At 36.5% G+C, this 14,745-nt stretch overlaps 1 protein-coding gene across 1 annotated transcript; it reads right to left on the reverse strand.

Annotated features, from left to right (window-relative positions):
• Positions 1–12,772: 12,772 nt before the first annotated feature.
• On the reverse strand, positions 12,773–13,903 carry LOC131624795 (uncharacterized). Its single transcript, XM_058895709.1, has one exon. The coding sequence runs from the start codon at positions 13,901–13,903 to the stop codon at positions 12,773–12,775; it is 1,131 nt and encodes a 376-aa protein (XP_058751692.1).
• Positions 13,904–14,745: the final 842 nt, after the last annotated feature.

A 14,745-nucleotide genomic window follows, 5' to 3' on the forward strand; every position in this document is an offset into this window, starting at 1 on the left:
GAGAATTCAATTTCCTTCAGAATAGGCTTTGAGTGGGGAATTTCTGATGTTCCATGTGAAAGTTATGCCCAGTCAAAGTTGGGTTGACTTTCTCCTAAGAAACCCTAATTTGAACCTTTTCATATTTATTCATCTCTGAGTTTCTATTAATGGAATCATGATCAATTCTTGATCAAATGATGGTTATGCACCCCATACTTGATGCTTGCCCAATGATTATGATTTGCATCATGCCTTGATTGTGATTGACCTTTCAGTTTGAATCAATTGACTGTGAATTATCTGGCTCATTTAAATGAGCCATGTCTTGAGATTTGAACTTGCCTTTGTTATGAGAGAAGTGTGGGAGGTAAATTTTGGGGTATGACAGCTGCCCCTATTTAATTACCTTGGATTGGGTGACAAGAGGGCGTGTAGACCTCGCGTCGTTCCGATCGAAGAGTTATTAAATACTGGAAGACCCTTAAATTTGCCTTGAATTTGAGTATGGATGAAGAGAAATGTCCTGCTAAAGCCTGAGTCTTACATAGCGAGGACCTCTGTTGGTTGTGTAATCGGCTTGCTATGGCCAGCAAGCCTCCGCAGTTTGTGAACCCCTACTTACTATAGTTCTAGTAAGTTTTCGTAGTTTGTGAACCCCTCACTTACTATAGTTCTAGTAAGTCTCCACAGTTTGTGAACCCCTACTTACTATAGTTCTAGTAAGTCTTCGTAGTTTGTGAACCCCTACTTACCATAGTTCTAGTAAGTCTTCTCGTATTTTGTGAACCTCTCACTTACCATAGTGCTGGTAAGCTATTCGCAGTTTGTGAACCTCTCACTTACCATAGTGCTGGTAAGCTACTCGCAGCTTGTGAACTTCTCACTTACCATAGTGCTGGTAAGCTACTCGCATTTTGTGAACCTCTCACTTACCATAGTGCTGGTAAGCTACTCGCAGTTTGTGAACCTCTCACTTACCATAGTGCTGGTAAGCTACTCGCATTTTGTGAACCTCTCACTTACCATAGTGCTGGTAAGTTACTCGCAGTTTGTGAACCTCTCACTTACCATAGTTCTGGTAAGTTTTCGTAGTTTGTGGACCCCTATAGAATTGCTTGCTATAGTTCTAGCAAGTTCACCTGCACGAAAAAGATTCACCTGTTTTGGAGACTCACGACTATAGGGTCGGAGAAAATACACCTTTCACAACACGAGGGTTGGAGACTAGGCTTTTGTAGTGTGATTTGGATTTTGATGTAATAGTCAGACGGGAACTGACTACCAGACGGGAACTGGATTTAATGATTTTCCAGGACGAGAACTGGACTTTGAACTGGTTTGGTTTGCCAATAAAAATTGGGCTTTTGTGATATGTATATGCTAATGCTAATACGTATGCATGTATGCTAATGCTGATGCAATCCCATGGTTTTATCTCCTCAAACCCATTGAACTTGTTTATTCCATGCTTGCACTTATACCCTGACTATGCTTATGCTGGCTTTGTAATGTTTATGTATGCTTATACTTATGCGTATGTTTGGTTGACGTAATGAGTGGAACGAAGTAATGTCTTCTGTAAGATTACCTGAAAAGGTCTTTTTGGAATGGAAGTGAATGTTTGTCTTAAAGAAGACTATCTGAAATGATTTATCGAAATGGTAGCAATTTGTCTTAGAGAAGACCACCTGTAAAGGCTCTTAGCGTAGATAGAAATTTGTCTTAAAGAAGATCACTTGAAAAAGTTCTTAGCAAGGGATAAAGAATGTCTTTAAAGATGACTACCTGAAAAGGTTGAAAGATGTCTTAAAGAAGACTACCTGAAGAGGTTCTTGAGAGGGATGACGAATTGTTTTTTTTTAAAGGGACTACCTGAAAAGGTGCTTAGGACAAGAATGTCTCGAAGAAGGCTACCTGAAAAGGTGCTTAGAAAAGTAACGTCTTGAAGAAGACTACCTGAAAAGGTATTTAGAAAAAGAATGTCTTGAAGAAGACTACCTCAAAAGGTACTTAGAAAAAGAATGTCCTGAAGAAGACTACCTAAACAGGTGCTTAGAAGAAAAATGTCTTGAAGAAGACTACCTCAAAAGGTACTTTGAAAAAGAAATGTCTAAAAAAGACTACCTGAAAAGGTGCTTAGAAAAAGAATGTCTTGAAGAAGACTACCTCAAAAGGTACTTGGAAAAAGAAATGTCTTTAAAAAGACTACCTGAAAAGGTGCTTAGAAAAAGAATGTCTTGAAGAAGACTACCTCAAGAGGTACTCAGAAAGGTAATGTCCTGAAGAAGACTGCCTGAAAAGGAACTTAGAAAAGAAATGTCTTGAAAAAAAACTACCTAAAGAGGTTCTTGGAAATAGTGATAATTTGTCTTGCATAAGACAGCTTGAGGAAACTCCTAGAAAGGTTTTTGGACAGGATCGTAAGATTTGTCTTAAGGAAGACTGCCTAAAAAGGTATGGTGTAATGTGTCAACCAATGTGTGTAAATGCATGATTTATATGTATTTGTATGATGCTCCAATGGTAGGTTATTGATAACCAAAGCGTATATAGTTCGCTGGAGTTGTAGGTCTGTTTGTTAGGATGGGGTGTGATGCTAGCGCGATTTCCCAATACCTGTTTTGTTTGAGCTTGGAAGATCGTAGTTAGGAGAAAGATTTGTTCGATGTTGTAAAGTGCGAGAACGCCCTTTTTTATGCTGCGTGTCTTATGGATTTGATATCCATTGCCCCAATATTTTCATGGAGAAAGATGCTTATGAAGGAAGTGTCCCAGGGAATAGCCTTGTCATATGCTTCGATGTTTAGATTGAAGGGTGTGCCCCTGATCTCCAGGTCATGGAAGGTTATCCATAGTGTTCTATCCTTTGAATTTGAATTCTTCCCATGTCTGACATGCCCCTGTTTGAGATTGCTTTGAGATGTGCCCCAAGTCGATTGAACCTTAGGAAGACTGCCCCTAGTTAATAGGATGTTCGATTGTATGCCCCTGTGCTCCTTGAAATTTTTGCCCCTATTTAGGAGAACCCCCTAGATGTGGTTTCCCCGACTCCAGGGTCTTTATTAGTAATGATCACCTTTGATTAACCCATTTCGAGATTTCCTCGATACTAAGTGTATACTCGTAGATGGTGTTGTACTTTTTGAGAAGTAGCTCCAATGGAATGCGTATGCAAGTTTTGAAATCGAAGTCCGTTATGAATTAGGACTGGATGGTTTTGAAAAGAATGCTTGAAGAAGCATAGTGATTAGAAGTAGTTTTAACAAACATAGGAGTCAGTATAACAAATTCCTGCTTAATATGCTTTCGTAGTTAACCTTGCCTCAATTAGGACTTTTAAATGTTGTAACTTGGCCTGGTTCATGTTTTAAGAAACAATGGATATAAGGCTCAAAATTTTATTTATCCCACCCCTTTCTCCTTGATGTTCTCCAGATCCTAAAAATTCGCCTAATCCAATGGATGTGCTTTGTTTGCAAGAGAATCGTTTCAGTTTCGATGTTGAGCAGAAGCCTTAGTAGAGATCCAAACTTTGATGACATATGTTGTAAAGATCCAAGCATTGATGTGAAGCTTTGATGGTTTAGCAGTCACAAGATTATCCTTTGTATTTTGCCTTTGTTTTTATCCCTTATTTTTGCATGAGCTAATTCTTTTGAATTTGACCCATCGGGATGGCCCAATTTTGCCTAAGTCTTTTTGTTTCCTTTTATGGAATTTTCATTTTGACTTAGCAGGCGTTTTTTATTCTTGAAAGCTCCTTTTGAGATTGATTCTTGGATATTGCATGTTGTGACTGCTATGTTGATTTTGATTTGTAAGCTTCGCCTTTGATACTTCCTCGATCTTGAACGATGTAATGAGGAAGAAGGTGTTGTAAATGTTACCTCTATTGCTTCCTCAATCTTGGATGAATGTGAGGAAGAAGATATGCTTGAACCTTATGCTTGGATTGACTGATTCTCTTGGCAACCAAAATACATCATTGAATTAGTTGACATCTACCCTGCCCCTGGTTAAAATCAAGGTTCTTTTGAAAAGTAGAAACAAACTCCAACTCCTGGCTCGAGGGGGTAACGAGGGATTAACATCCTTATATCTCCACTGTTTGGGAATGGAAACAATGCCTGTACATCCTCGGCTTGGTCTTACCTTGAAAGCATATATTTAGCTGGACTTAGTTTTTGTATTCGTCATTCTCCCTCAAGTTTGTTAATAACCCTAAAAATAGAAGTGTGTGACTGGAAAGTCATGGTAGTGAGTGAATGAATTGACTCCAAAACCTGCATGGTTGTCCCCTTAGAATTACTAATCCGAAGGTACAACTTTTATCTTGAGTAACACTTAGCGGTCGTAAGGGTTGAAATTGTGAGCACGGTAAACACCTATTGATCCTAGGGATAATCTCCTTTGTAGATCCACTGACCTTGTTTCACTCCTTAGATTCTTAAACTTGTAGAGGTGAGATCAACCTCGAATTTTCTTTGGACATGTCAAACCTGGCGGGAATAAATCGTTAGCGGTGGGTTTTCGTCGTATCGGAACTTCATGAGTTTCCTTAGACTGAACCTCTTTTGCTTTTTTTTCAGGATAGTATCACACCATTTGCAACCTTCAGCGTTTGTAAATTAATGAAGAAAATCTATGACCCTTTCTCCCTTGGCGTGGAGTTAACACAGGTCGCCTTCCCTTCATAGTAGTCATGCATCTTTGTTCAGGATTTTGCCCCAGTTGGACTAATCCTTGCCCCCAGGTTATCGTAGAGCGTCCGTGTAAGTTTGTTATGTTCGTAGATGAACCCCTTATGATTAGATACATCTTGAGTGTGTCTATGAGGGAACTCTTTGTTGAACTAATCCTTGCTCGATGACAACCTTTATTGTATTTATAATTCTGTTATGACAAGGCATGGACATGCGGCTAGCATGGTGAAAGACATCCTCTTTTCTTTAGCAAGACTAGGACCTTTTATTCTCCTTGCTCCATAGTCTACGATCCTTTGATTTTTTTTGAAGTTTCGGGAAACCGGCTAGCATGGTAAGTGTGGATGCGGGCGAAGATGCAAATGTAAATGCATGAATGCATGAAAATGCAAATGTACGCGTACGCGAGAGACTCCTTATATTGTAACTCCGTGTATGCAATGCAGACGAGTGACATGTAATCCTAGGGATAGCCTTAGAGGCGACATTAGACCCTCTTGGAATCTTTGCAGGATAAATGTTATGACACGCTAAAGGAAATCCCTTGGATTCGAGAGTATGCAGAAGATAGCGGCTAGTGACCGTTCAAGATAGTCACTAAATCTCATGGCCATCGAGAGGCCAATCAACGTGTACCAATGAATTTGTCCCTCGTGGGAAGGTTCTCTATGCGGAACACAACCTATCTAAGGACGATATGGACGAAGAGAAATCCCTACAGGCTAGGGATGTGATGTGTAAATGGAGATCCCAAACTCTACAAGTTAGAGGGTGCGCGGGAATGAGCATGGAGTGACCGTTCAGGACAGTCACTAGCTTTCATAGCCATCGAGAGGCCAATCGAACGCATGCTAGTGAAGTTTTCCTTCGGGGAAGGACGCGTCGTTGTGAAAACGCACGAGTGTGAAAGAAAATCCCTATAGGCTAGGGAGTATGTAGGAGTAAGCACGGGGTGACCGTTTAAGACAGTCACTGAATCGCATGGCCATCGAGAGGCCAATTGACGTGTGTTAATGGAAATGTCCTTCGGGGAAGGACACGCAGTTGTAGATACAAGGATATAAAAGTAAAATCCCTACAGGTTAAGGAGTGCGTAGATGGTGATGTCCTTTGTGGGAAAGACATGATCTTTAGAAATTAGAGTCCCTACAGGCTAGGGACCACGTGGGGATACCTGCAAAATCGAAGCACATGGATATTCGAAGTATATAAATTGCAAACATATGAAGAGAACAGCAGCACAAAAGTCCTAGGTTCATAGGTTCGACGTAGCGGCTCTAGGGAGCCTACCCTTTTTTTTGGGAGTGTTCTAGAAGGTCTCATGGGGTCGTTCGTAGCCTCCGAGACTTTTTCGTCTCTTCGGATTTTGGAACAACTCATTTTATCCATGAGGTTCGAATTTTTGGGGTAGGTTCCCGGAGAGATCAGCTAAGTATCCAGTCCAGCCCTCCACAAAGTCAAGCTTCGTTTCGGACCTTTCCGAATACCTAACCCACTCCGAGTGGAGTTATCAGTGAGACTCGTAAGGCGATTCATGTCCCCTTTTGGTCTCAAAGTTAACTCCCACACTTAGGTTTTAACAACAATATAATATACCCAACAGATGCAATAGAAATAGAATATTCACTTAAATAAATATTTAATTACATTGCAGTAATGAAATCGCAGAGGAAGATAAATAAATAAAATTTAAATATTTATACTAACCTCGAAATCCGGCCGCTTATAGTTTAGACAATATATTAAAGCAGCGAATATTTAAAAATATATATTCACAAATAAATGAATAACAAAAAATTAAAAAAATAGATATTTACAAAAATAAATAAACCCTAATTTTTGGCGTATTAGCCAAACCCTAAAAATTTCGCCAAAAACCTAAACCGTTTGCCACAAACCTAAACCTAAACCCTCTCAAGCCTTAGGAGCATAGTAATTCACTGTTAAGTATGTCCCCAGCAGAGTCGCCAGCTGTAGCAACCTGCCCTAAAAATTTAGCTTTAGAGTCGCCACCTATTCTACCAAGGCGAATAGGAAACCTTTAATGATTAAGAGATTTAGGGTAAGATACTATATTCGGGTTAAGGGAAGGTGTTAGGCACCCAAAACCCTTCCCTAAAGGCTAACATTCAAAGATAAAGATTTATGGCTAACTATTAAGGTTTTATAGCTAAAGAATTGGACAGGGGGAAAATTGAGATTTTTGAGGAAGGGGACTCGCCTTGTTGCCAAGTGCCTACGTATCTCCTTAGGGAGGATCAGAGTCTACGTAGTTCGGGGAGGGTTGTACGCCATTTGAATTTGAAGTTGTTTTGAGGCTTTTTGAATGGCCTATCGTAGTTTGCGATTTGAAAGGCATTTAGAATTGCCTGATTGGAAAGGATTAAAATCCGTAGTATCGTGGTTTAGTGTGTTTTAAGTGTTTGGGCGTACAACCCTGATTTGGCACAATTAACCGCAATGATCAATAGGTTTGATCACCATAGTTAACAGATTAAGGATTTGCATTGTTACCAATTCAAATCGATTAATTCGATTATCACTAATAACAACTTATTGTATTTTATTATTTTTATGAATTTTATTTTATACTGTTACCGCTCATAACCGGTTAATACGGTCACAAATAATAACAGATTAATTATAGAACGAGGCAGGATTAATCACCACAATCAATAAGATGATTGCAGCCATTTAATCGAATTTAGTTTGATTTTTATTTTTAATTAAATGGCATTTTAATTAAAATTATTGTTACCCACAGCGATTAATCGATTTAATCGGCACGAATAACAAATTAAAAATATTTAATATAAATATCATGTATTTATTCTATTATAATACAATTATTATTATATATTAAACATATGCATTTTAATTAAAGAAATAAACAAAACAAATAGAATTTATTTAGTTTATTAAGGTTTTGATTCCATGTGGTAACCATGAGGATTCATATTATAGGGACTCAACCAGGGGCGTTAGATCTGAAGTTAATGGAGGATTGAAGGTGGGATCGTGAGGGTGCATGATGGGAGTTATGCCCTGAGGCGCACCGGATCCACTAGAAATTCTCAGAAAAATAATATGTGGGAGGGGAGGCTCGAACCTGTGACCTCACCCTCCATGACACGCTTCTTAACCATTCCAACCATATGACGCGCTTGTTTATAATACGCTTTCAGTACAACAAATACAAAACAAGACTCTAAATGGAGATCATGCGCGCGAATATTCAAACGATCCAACCAACGGATGCCAACGCATCATCTTCCTCGCAAGTTTCCCTAAAGGCCTGTAAGTTTAGCTACGAAATTGCTACGGTTTTACTCGTAGCAAATCAGAATACGAAAATAGCGATTAGGCTATACTTTCACATAAATCTTTCGCGACCCCTGCAATCGTCTCACCCAAACCACGCGAGTTCATTCGTATATTCAATTAGCCCTAATTTTAACCCCAATAAGAAACCCCAAATTGGAAAACCTAGAACTCAAACCGGCCTCTAATGGCAAATCATGCTTAAGGCACATAAACACCAAGAAAACAATCCAGACATGATCAGAGCATCAATACCAACCAGAATATATGATTAAAACATTATGAAGATGCTTGTATTGTTCAGATCGAAGAGAAGTTTGAAACGACTTACCTTGACGGATATGAGGTATTTCTGGGGGTGCTGATGTCGCGCTTCGATCCAGACACGTTCAGAAGTCTCCAAGGAAGCGTTTGCGCCTCTTAATTCTTACTGAAACCTCCTAAAACTCAAAATCCGAATCCAAGTTCTTTGGTGATTTTCTTGTTCTTGCCCTTATGTTTCTCTCTCAATTTTTGCGTCCCCTAGTCTGGTGCTTGATGTTGTATACTTATAGGGAATAAAATTAGGTCAAGAAAAGAACCAAAAACTCTTTGAATCAAATCTTTCCATGTTTGAGAATTTGACTTGATTTCTTGAATTCTAAGCTACTATATTTGGCCCAATTTGTATTAATTTCCTTCTCCAATCACTATGCACGAAATTACATTATATTTGATTATCAAATCTGATTGGAAATCAAACAAAATATAATTTTAACAAAATATTTGATTTTTAGTCTTTATTAAATCATAAAAATGAAATAAAAATTATATTAATTCAAATATAATGCTAATTTTTGTGGCAAGTGATTTTTGGGCATGCTAATAGCTTGTGGACCAAGTTTGTATGAAAATACTATGGGCCCTCTTGCAAAGTTTCTCCATTTGAACCCTCCTTTTTCACATTTGGTCCCTAAAAATCACTTGACTTTGATCAAGCATATCTCCCTCAATTTTTGAGCTATGAGGGAGTTCTAATACTTTTTAGAAACCTCAAGAGGTCCTCTACAAGCCACTTTGGAACATATTCTTCATTTGAAGCTTTTATCTTGACCATATTCTCTTTGGGAAAAAACTGCTTTTGAAGGATGCCTGATAATGACCTGTAATCTTTTGCCTTGTATCTCCTAAATGAAGCATTTCTAGCCTTGGCTTGTGAGACACAAAGTTGTAGAGAATTCAATTTCCTTCAGAATAGGCTTTGAGTGGGGAATTTCTGATGTTCCATGTGAAAGTTATGCCCAGTCAAAGTTGGGTTGACTTTCTCCTAAGAAACCCTAATTTGAACCTTTTCATATTTATTCATCTCTGAGTTTCTATTAATGGAATCATGATCAATTCTTGATCAAATGATGGTTATGCACCCCATACTTGATGCTTGCCCAATGATTATGATTTGCATCATGCCTTGATTGTGATTGACCTTTCAGTTTGAATCAATTGACTGTGAATTATCTGGCTCATTTAAATGAGCCATGTCTTGAGATTTGAACTTGCCTTTGTTATGAGAGAAGTGTGGGAGGTAAATTTTGGGGTATGACACGTGAGGCCTAGACGAACTCAATGGTGGCCTCGCGAAAGATTTTTGTGCGTGTTTGGATGTATTCGTAAACGCAGGTTTGTAGTGACGGTGGCCGTCCGTTGGTAAAGGTCGTTGTAGAGGCTAAAACGACGGAGACAGGTTGAAGACGTTTGCGTGGCGTGCCCTCATTGGCTGGATCTACGCGCGCTTCAGTTTCAAATCCAGGTTGTTCAAATGCATTAAGACGCACACGCTTGCCATACTACTTCGTCCATCCAGCCAAGAAATCCAGGTTGTTCCTATGCATCATAGACCTCTAGAGACCTGCTGCATTGGATCAAAAGCTAAGTATTTTCTAATTTTTTTATTATTATTAATTGTACAATTCTTTTTTTTACTTTCTTTTTTATTATTTATTATTATAGTTTTTTTATTTTATTTTAATTAAGACTTATCACATAAAATTATATAAATAATTTTATAATTCATTTTTTTATTGAAAACTCGATTTTTCATAATTTTATAAATAATTATTTTTTATTAAAAACCAATTTTCGCATATACTTTTAAATTAATTAAATAATTAGGATTTAATCCAATAATTATTTAACTGTTATATTAAGTCGAACTTTCGATAAATAGTAAATTATTAACTTTTCATATTTTATTTAAGCCAATTGTTTAAACCCCGATTTATCCTGATAAATTCGGGTTGTCGATCTTTAATACACTAACCTTTCTCTTCTTCATTCTTAATTTTTCATGGTTCGCTAAGAATCGATGAAGGCTCAAGCCGTCTGATTATTTTAAATTAATAATTCTCTTTTTTATTTTGCCTTTTTATTTTTGCCCACAGGTGTTTATTGTAATAGCATAGGATTTTATTTTTATGCCTTTTATTTTGCCATAATATTAATTGCTCTGGTTAGTAATCCTAGGGAGTGCAAGCCTGTTAATTGAATTAGGATAACTAATTACAAGATAAAATATCTGAATTAACCACGTGATTGTGCCACACACACACCTTTAGGGTAACCTCTCTTGCTGCCTGTTGCCTTATTATTTGTTGTCTTGTTGCCTTATTATTTGTTGCCCTTTAAAATAGTCAAGTCCCTCGATTTTGAGGATACCTAAAGCAAATGTTGCCCTCAGTTCATTCATCATCAATTTTGTCCCTCGATGTTGCCTCGGTAAATGATGATTTGTCCCATTGCTAAGGTATCCTCTCCTGTTGCCTAAAGATTAAATGACTATTATATCCTTCCCTTAGACTACTTGCCCTCTTTATGGCAGGGACAGTCTTATGGCGAACGATAACTCCGATGACCCTTTAAATCCAATAAAAGGACTTCCTACCCTCCTATGGTATGGATAGCCCTGAAAGCTAAAAGAACAAATTTTAAAACTTAGGGTAGTTGCTACTAATTGCTTGCTCTAAATTCAAAATCTTTTTCCCACTCTTTTCAAAGTCAATTTTCAAAAAGGCTACACTTATTTATAAGCTAAAGTCTTTAAACGAAATTCTTTTTCCACACTTCAAACATTTTTGAAAACAAAGTGAGCTAAGCAATTAAGAGCCCATGGATAACCATGGATACAAAGGGTGCTTTAAACCTTCCCTTTGTATAACTTACCCCCCGAACTCAAAATCTTTTTAAAGGTCTTTTCCTGTTCTTTTAGCCTTTCTATATATTGGATAAAATAAAAGCCGGTGGCGACTCTTGATATCCGCACATTTCAAAAAGTCAGTTCTCCCACCGTATTACAATAGCGCAATATTTCATGTCCCGAATAAAAAGATCAAATATGGAAGAGAATTGTATGCGGTTGATTTAAGACTTATGGAAGTTTATCGTGTAGTCGCTATGATTTTATCAAGCTTCTGATAAACTTTCATTGAATTTAAATCCGAGAACATCCTTCACTCACCATCGATCTTCATTACTAACACTTTGATGATATACTTGACAAGTTTCAAGATGGTCATCTTTAACAATTAACAATTAACTTTAATTTCCGCACTTTATTATATTATCCTTTATATTTCCCGCTTTATGCTTTATTTTATCATTCATCATGTTTATGTTTCCGCTATTTTCTCGTTGTCCATTTGGACACTTTGTTTATGTTTCCTCTATTTTCTCTTTGTCCATTTGGACGTTTTATTTCCGTTATTTTCCTTTTGTCCACTTGGACCATACTCTATTTTTTGCGCTAAAACATTAATAATCAACTTAAAATCTAAAAAACACCTAAGGCTACTTAAGAGTTGTCCCTATTCCCTTAAGGGATGATGTATTTGTAGGACTTTGGGATTCCTAGGACTTTCTTGGAAAAGGTCACCACCCACCCAGTCAAAACTCAAAAGGTGGTCAGTTGAATTCCTATTTCCAAGGAATATGTGAGTCAGTAGTTATCTTGAATTTTACACTATGCAAGACACGTCTTATCACACGTTTCCTCTCTCTCGTGGCGATGAAATGCAAGGGTAAGGCGATATCTCCCTTCAGCGACCTTGCCTCATCGCCCATTTCTAGGGTGCTTCTGAATTGTCACCCTAGGCAAAGTTATATGCAAAATATTAACACTTTTTTTTTTGGTAAAAAATAGAGTATTTTACTACCATCTCAACCAATTACTCTTGCTTCATAAGATGTACCTATTAAATTAAAATAAAATAAATAGTTATGATGAGTCATTTATTTTAAACTTCTAGACATCAACTTTATTTTTATCTCTTTTCTTCTGCCAGTATTAAAGATTATCATTTTGAGTATTAAACTTATGTTAAAAAAATAATAATAGCAATTTTTTATGATGAATTAAAAAATATTCTTCACCATTCTCTATTTTAATGTAAAAAGTCACTGCATAAAAGAAAAAAACACCTATCATAATTTCTATTTTATTCTTATAAGAAAATGCAAGGGAAAAACTAACAGAAGTTTAAGCTATATTAAAATGGTGTATCATATTACGTTCATCATCATAATATAATCTTAACAAATATTGCATAGTTTTACATGATATTGACGAAAGTTGGATAAATAAACTAAGAGCATATAAAGTGTTTATGCCCTAAAGAACGTGTCTTAAAATATAGATATAAGAAACTAATACTTCACGATAAGAGGTGAATCGGGTGATTTAGCTCACTTTAGATTGGCAAGAATTTTCTTTTCATTTCTCCAATGAAGTTGCAATCTTAGGACCTTTTCACAGTGGAATTTGAGTGAGGGGATTGAGCATCATTAGGGCCGCTGGGAACTTTTCTTTTTATTTCTCGAACAAAGTTGTAAGACGTCTGCATGGTGGAAGGTGATTCCGGTGATTGTTCTGGATTTGGACCGCTGGGAACTTTTCTTTTTATTTCTCGAACAAAGTTGTAAGACGTCTGCATGGTGGGAGGTGAATCCGGTGATTGTTCTGGATTTGGACCGCTGGGAACTTTTCTTTTTATTTCTCGAACAAAGTTGTAAGACATTTGCATAGTGGGAGGTGATTTCGGTGATTGTTCTGGATTTGGACCGCTTGGAACTTTTCTTTTTATTTCTCTAACAGAGTTGTAAGACATTTGCATGGTGGGAGGTGATTCCGGTGATTGTTCTGGATTTGGACCGCTGGGAACTTTTCTTTTTATTTCTCGAACAAAGTTGTAAGAAGTTTGCATGGTGGGAGGTGATTCCGGTGATTGTTCTGGATTTGGACTGCTGGGAACTTTTCTTTTAATTTCTCGAACAAAGTTGTAAGACGTTTGCATGGTGGGAGGTGAATCCGGTGATTGTTCTGGATTTGGACCGCTGGGAACTTTTCTTTTTATTTCTCGAACAAAGTTGTAAGACGTTTGCATGGTGGGAGGTGAATCCGGTGATTGTTCTGGATTTGGACCGCTGGGAACTTTTCTTTTTATTTCTCGAACAAAGTTGAAAGATGTTTGCATGGTGGGAGGTGATTCCGGTGATTGTTTTGGATTTGGGCCGCTAGGAACTTTTCTTTTTATTTCTCTAACAGAGTTGTAAGACGTTTGCATGGTGGGAGGTGATTCCGGTGATTGTTCTGGATTTGGACCGCTTGGAACTTTTCTTTTTATTTCTCTAACAAAGTTGTAAGACGTTTGCATGGTGGGAGGTGATTCTGGTGATTGTTCTGGATTTGGACCGCTTGGAACTTTTCTTTTTATTTCTGTAATAGGAGAATGTAAATGTGGCGATTGAGATGGATTTGGAATAATAGATACTTTTCTATTAATTTGATAATTTGTATGATGATCACTAACAACAAGAGAGATGAGTAGCATAGCTATAAGGGCAATCAAATAAAACTTAGAAATTCCCATCTCTTTGAGTTTGAGTTTTTGTGTTACAAGGATTATGTATAAATAACAAGGGTATGGGGGTATGAGCATTTAATTTGGTTAAAATACAACTCACATTAGTTTTTATAATTCAAAATTGGTCAAAATACAGCTCACACTAGTTGTTTTAATTCTAACTTAATTAAAAACAAAATTATATTTTATTTATGCGATTTAAAATTGTAGAGGTGGATATCCTCAATTTGGAAATAAATAATTTTAAATTCATAGTTTTTTCAACTAATTTATTTTAAGGTTTTTCCTTTATTACTCTTTCTAGACTTTATTATTTAGTTTTTTAAATGAATATGCAATGTTTTGATTCAAATTCTAGAACATCATATTATTTTATCAAATAAATAATTTTTAGACAAAATTATTTTTAGATGAAACAACTTTAAATGAGGTGTGCCCTTGATTAAGGTGTAAACGTAATTTTTATTGTAAATGTGAGTTTTTTGATTTTGCATTTTTTTCCTATTTATAAGAAAAACATGTACACGGAATTTTTAAACTTCGGTTGATAATATAAACTAGTAACAAACCTGTGCATACGCACGGGTTCTGTTCTGTTATGCGAATTTGGATACATCATTTAATTTAATTAAAATATTAAAATTAAAAAAAAAGAAAAATAAATATTTAGATAAATAATTGATTATTTCGTATATAAAAATATTTATATCAATAATAATTTTTTTTCCCGTATACCATTTTAGAATAAAAAATATTTATTCACAAATACCATTTCTCGTATATAAAATATTTAGATCAATAATAGATTTTTTTCCCCGTATATAGACTTCATTTTTGTTTAGGTATCA

Source organism: Vicia villosa, unplaced genomic scaffold, assembly GCF_029867415.1.
Source record: "Vicia villosa cultivar HV-30 ecotype Madison, WI unplaced genomic scaffold, Vvil1.0 ctg.000163F_1_1, whole genome shotgun sequence".
Taxonomy (NCBI): domain Eukaryota; kingdom Viridiplantae; phylum Streptophyta; class Magnoliopsida; order Fabales; family Fabaceae; genus Vicia; species Vicia villosa.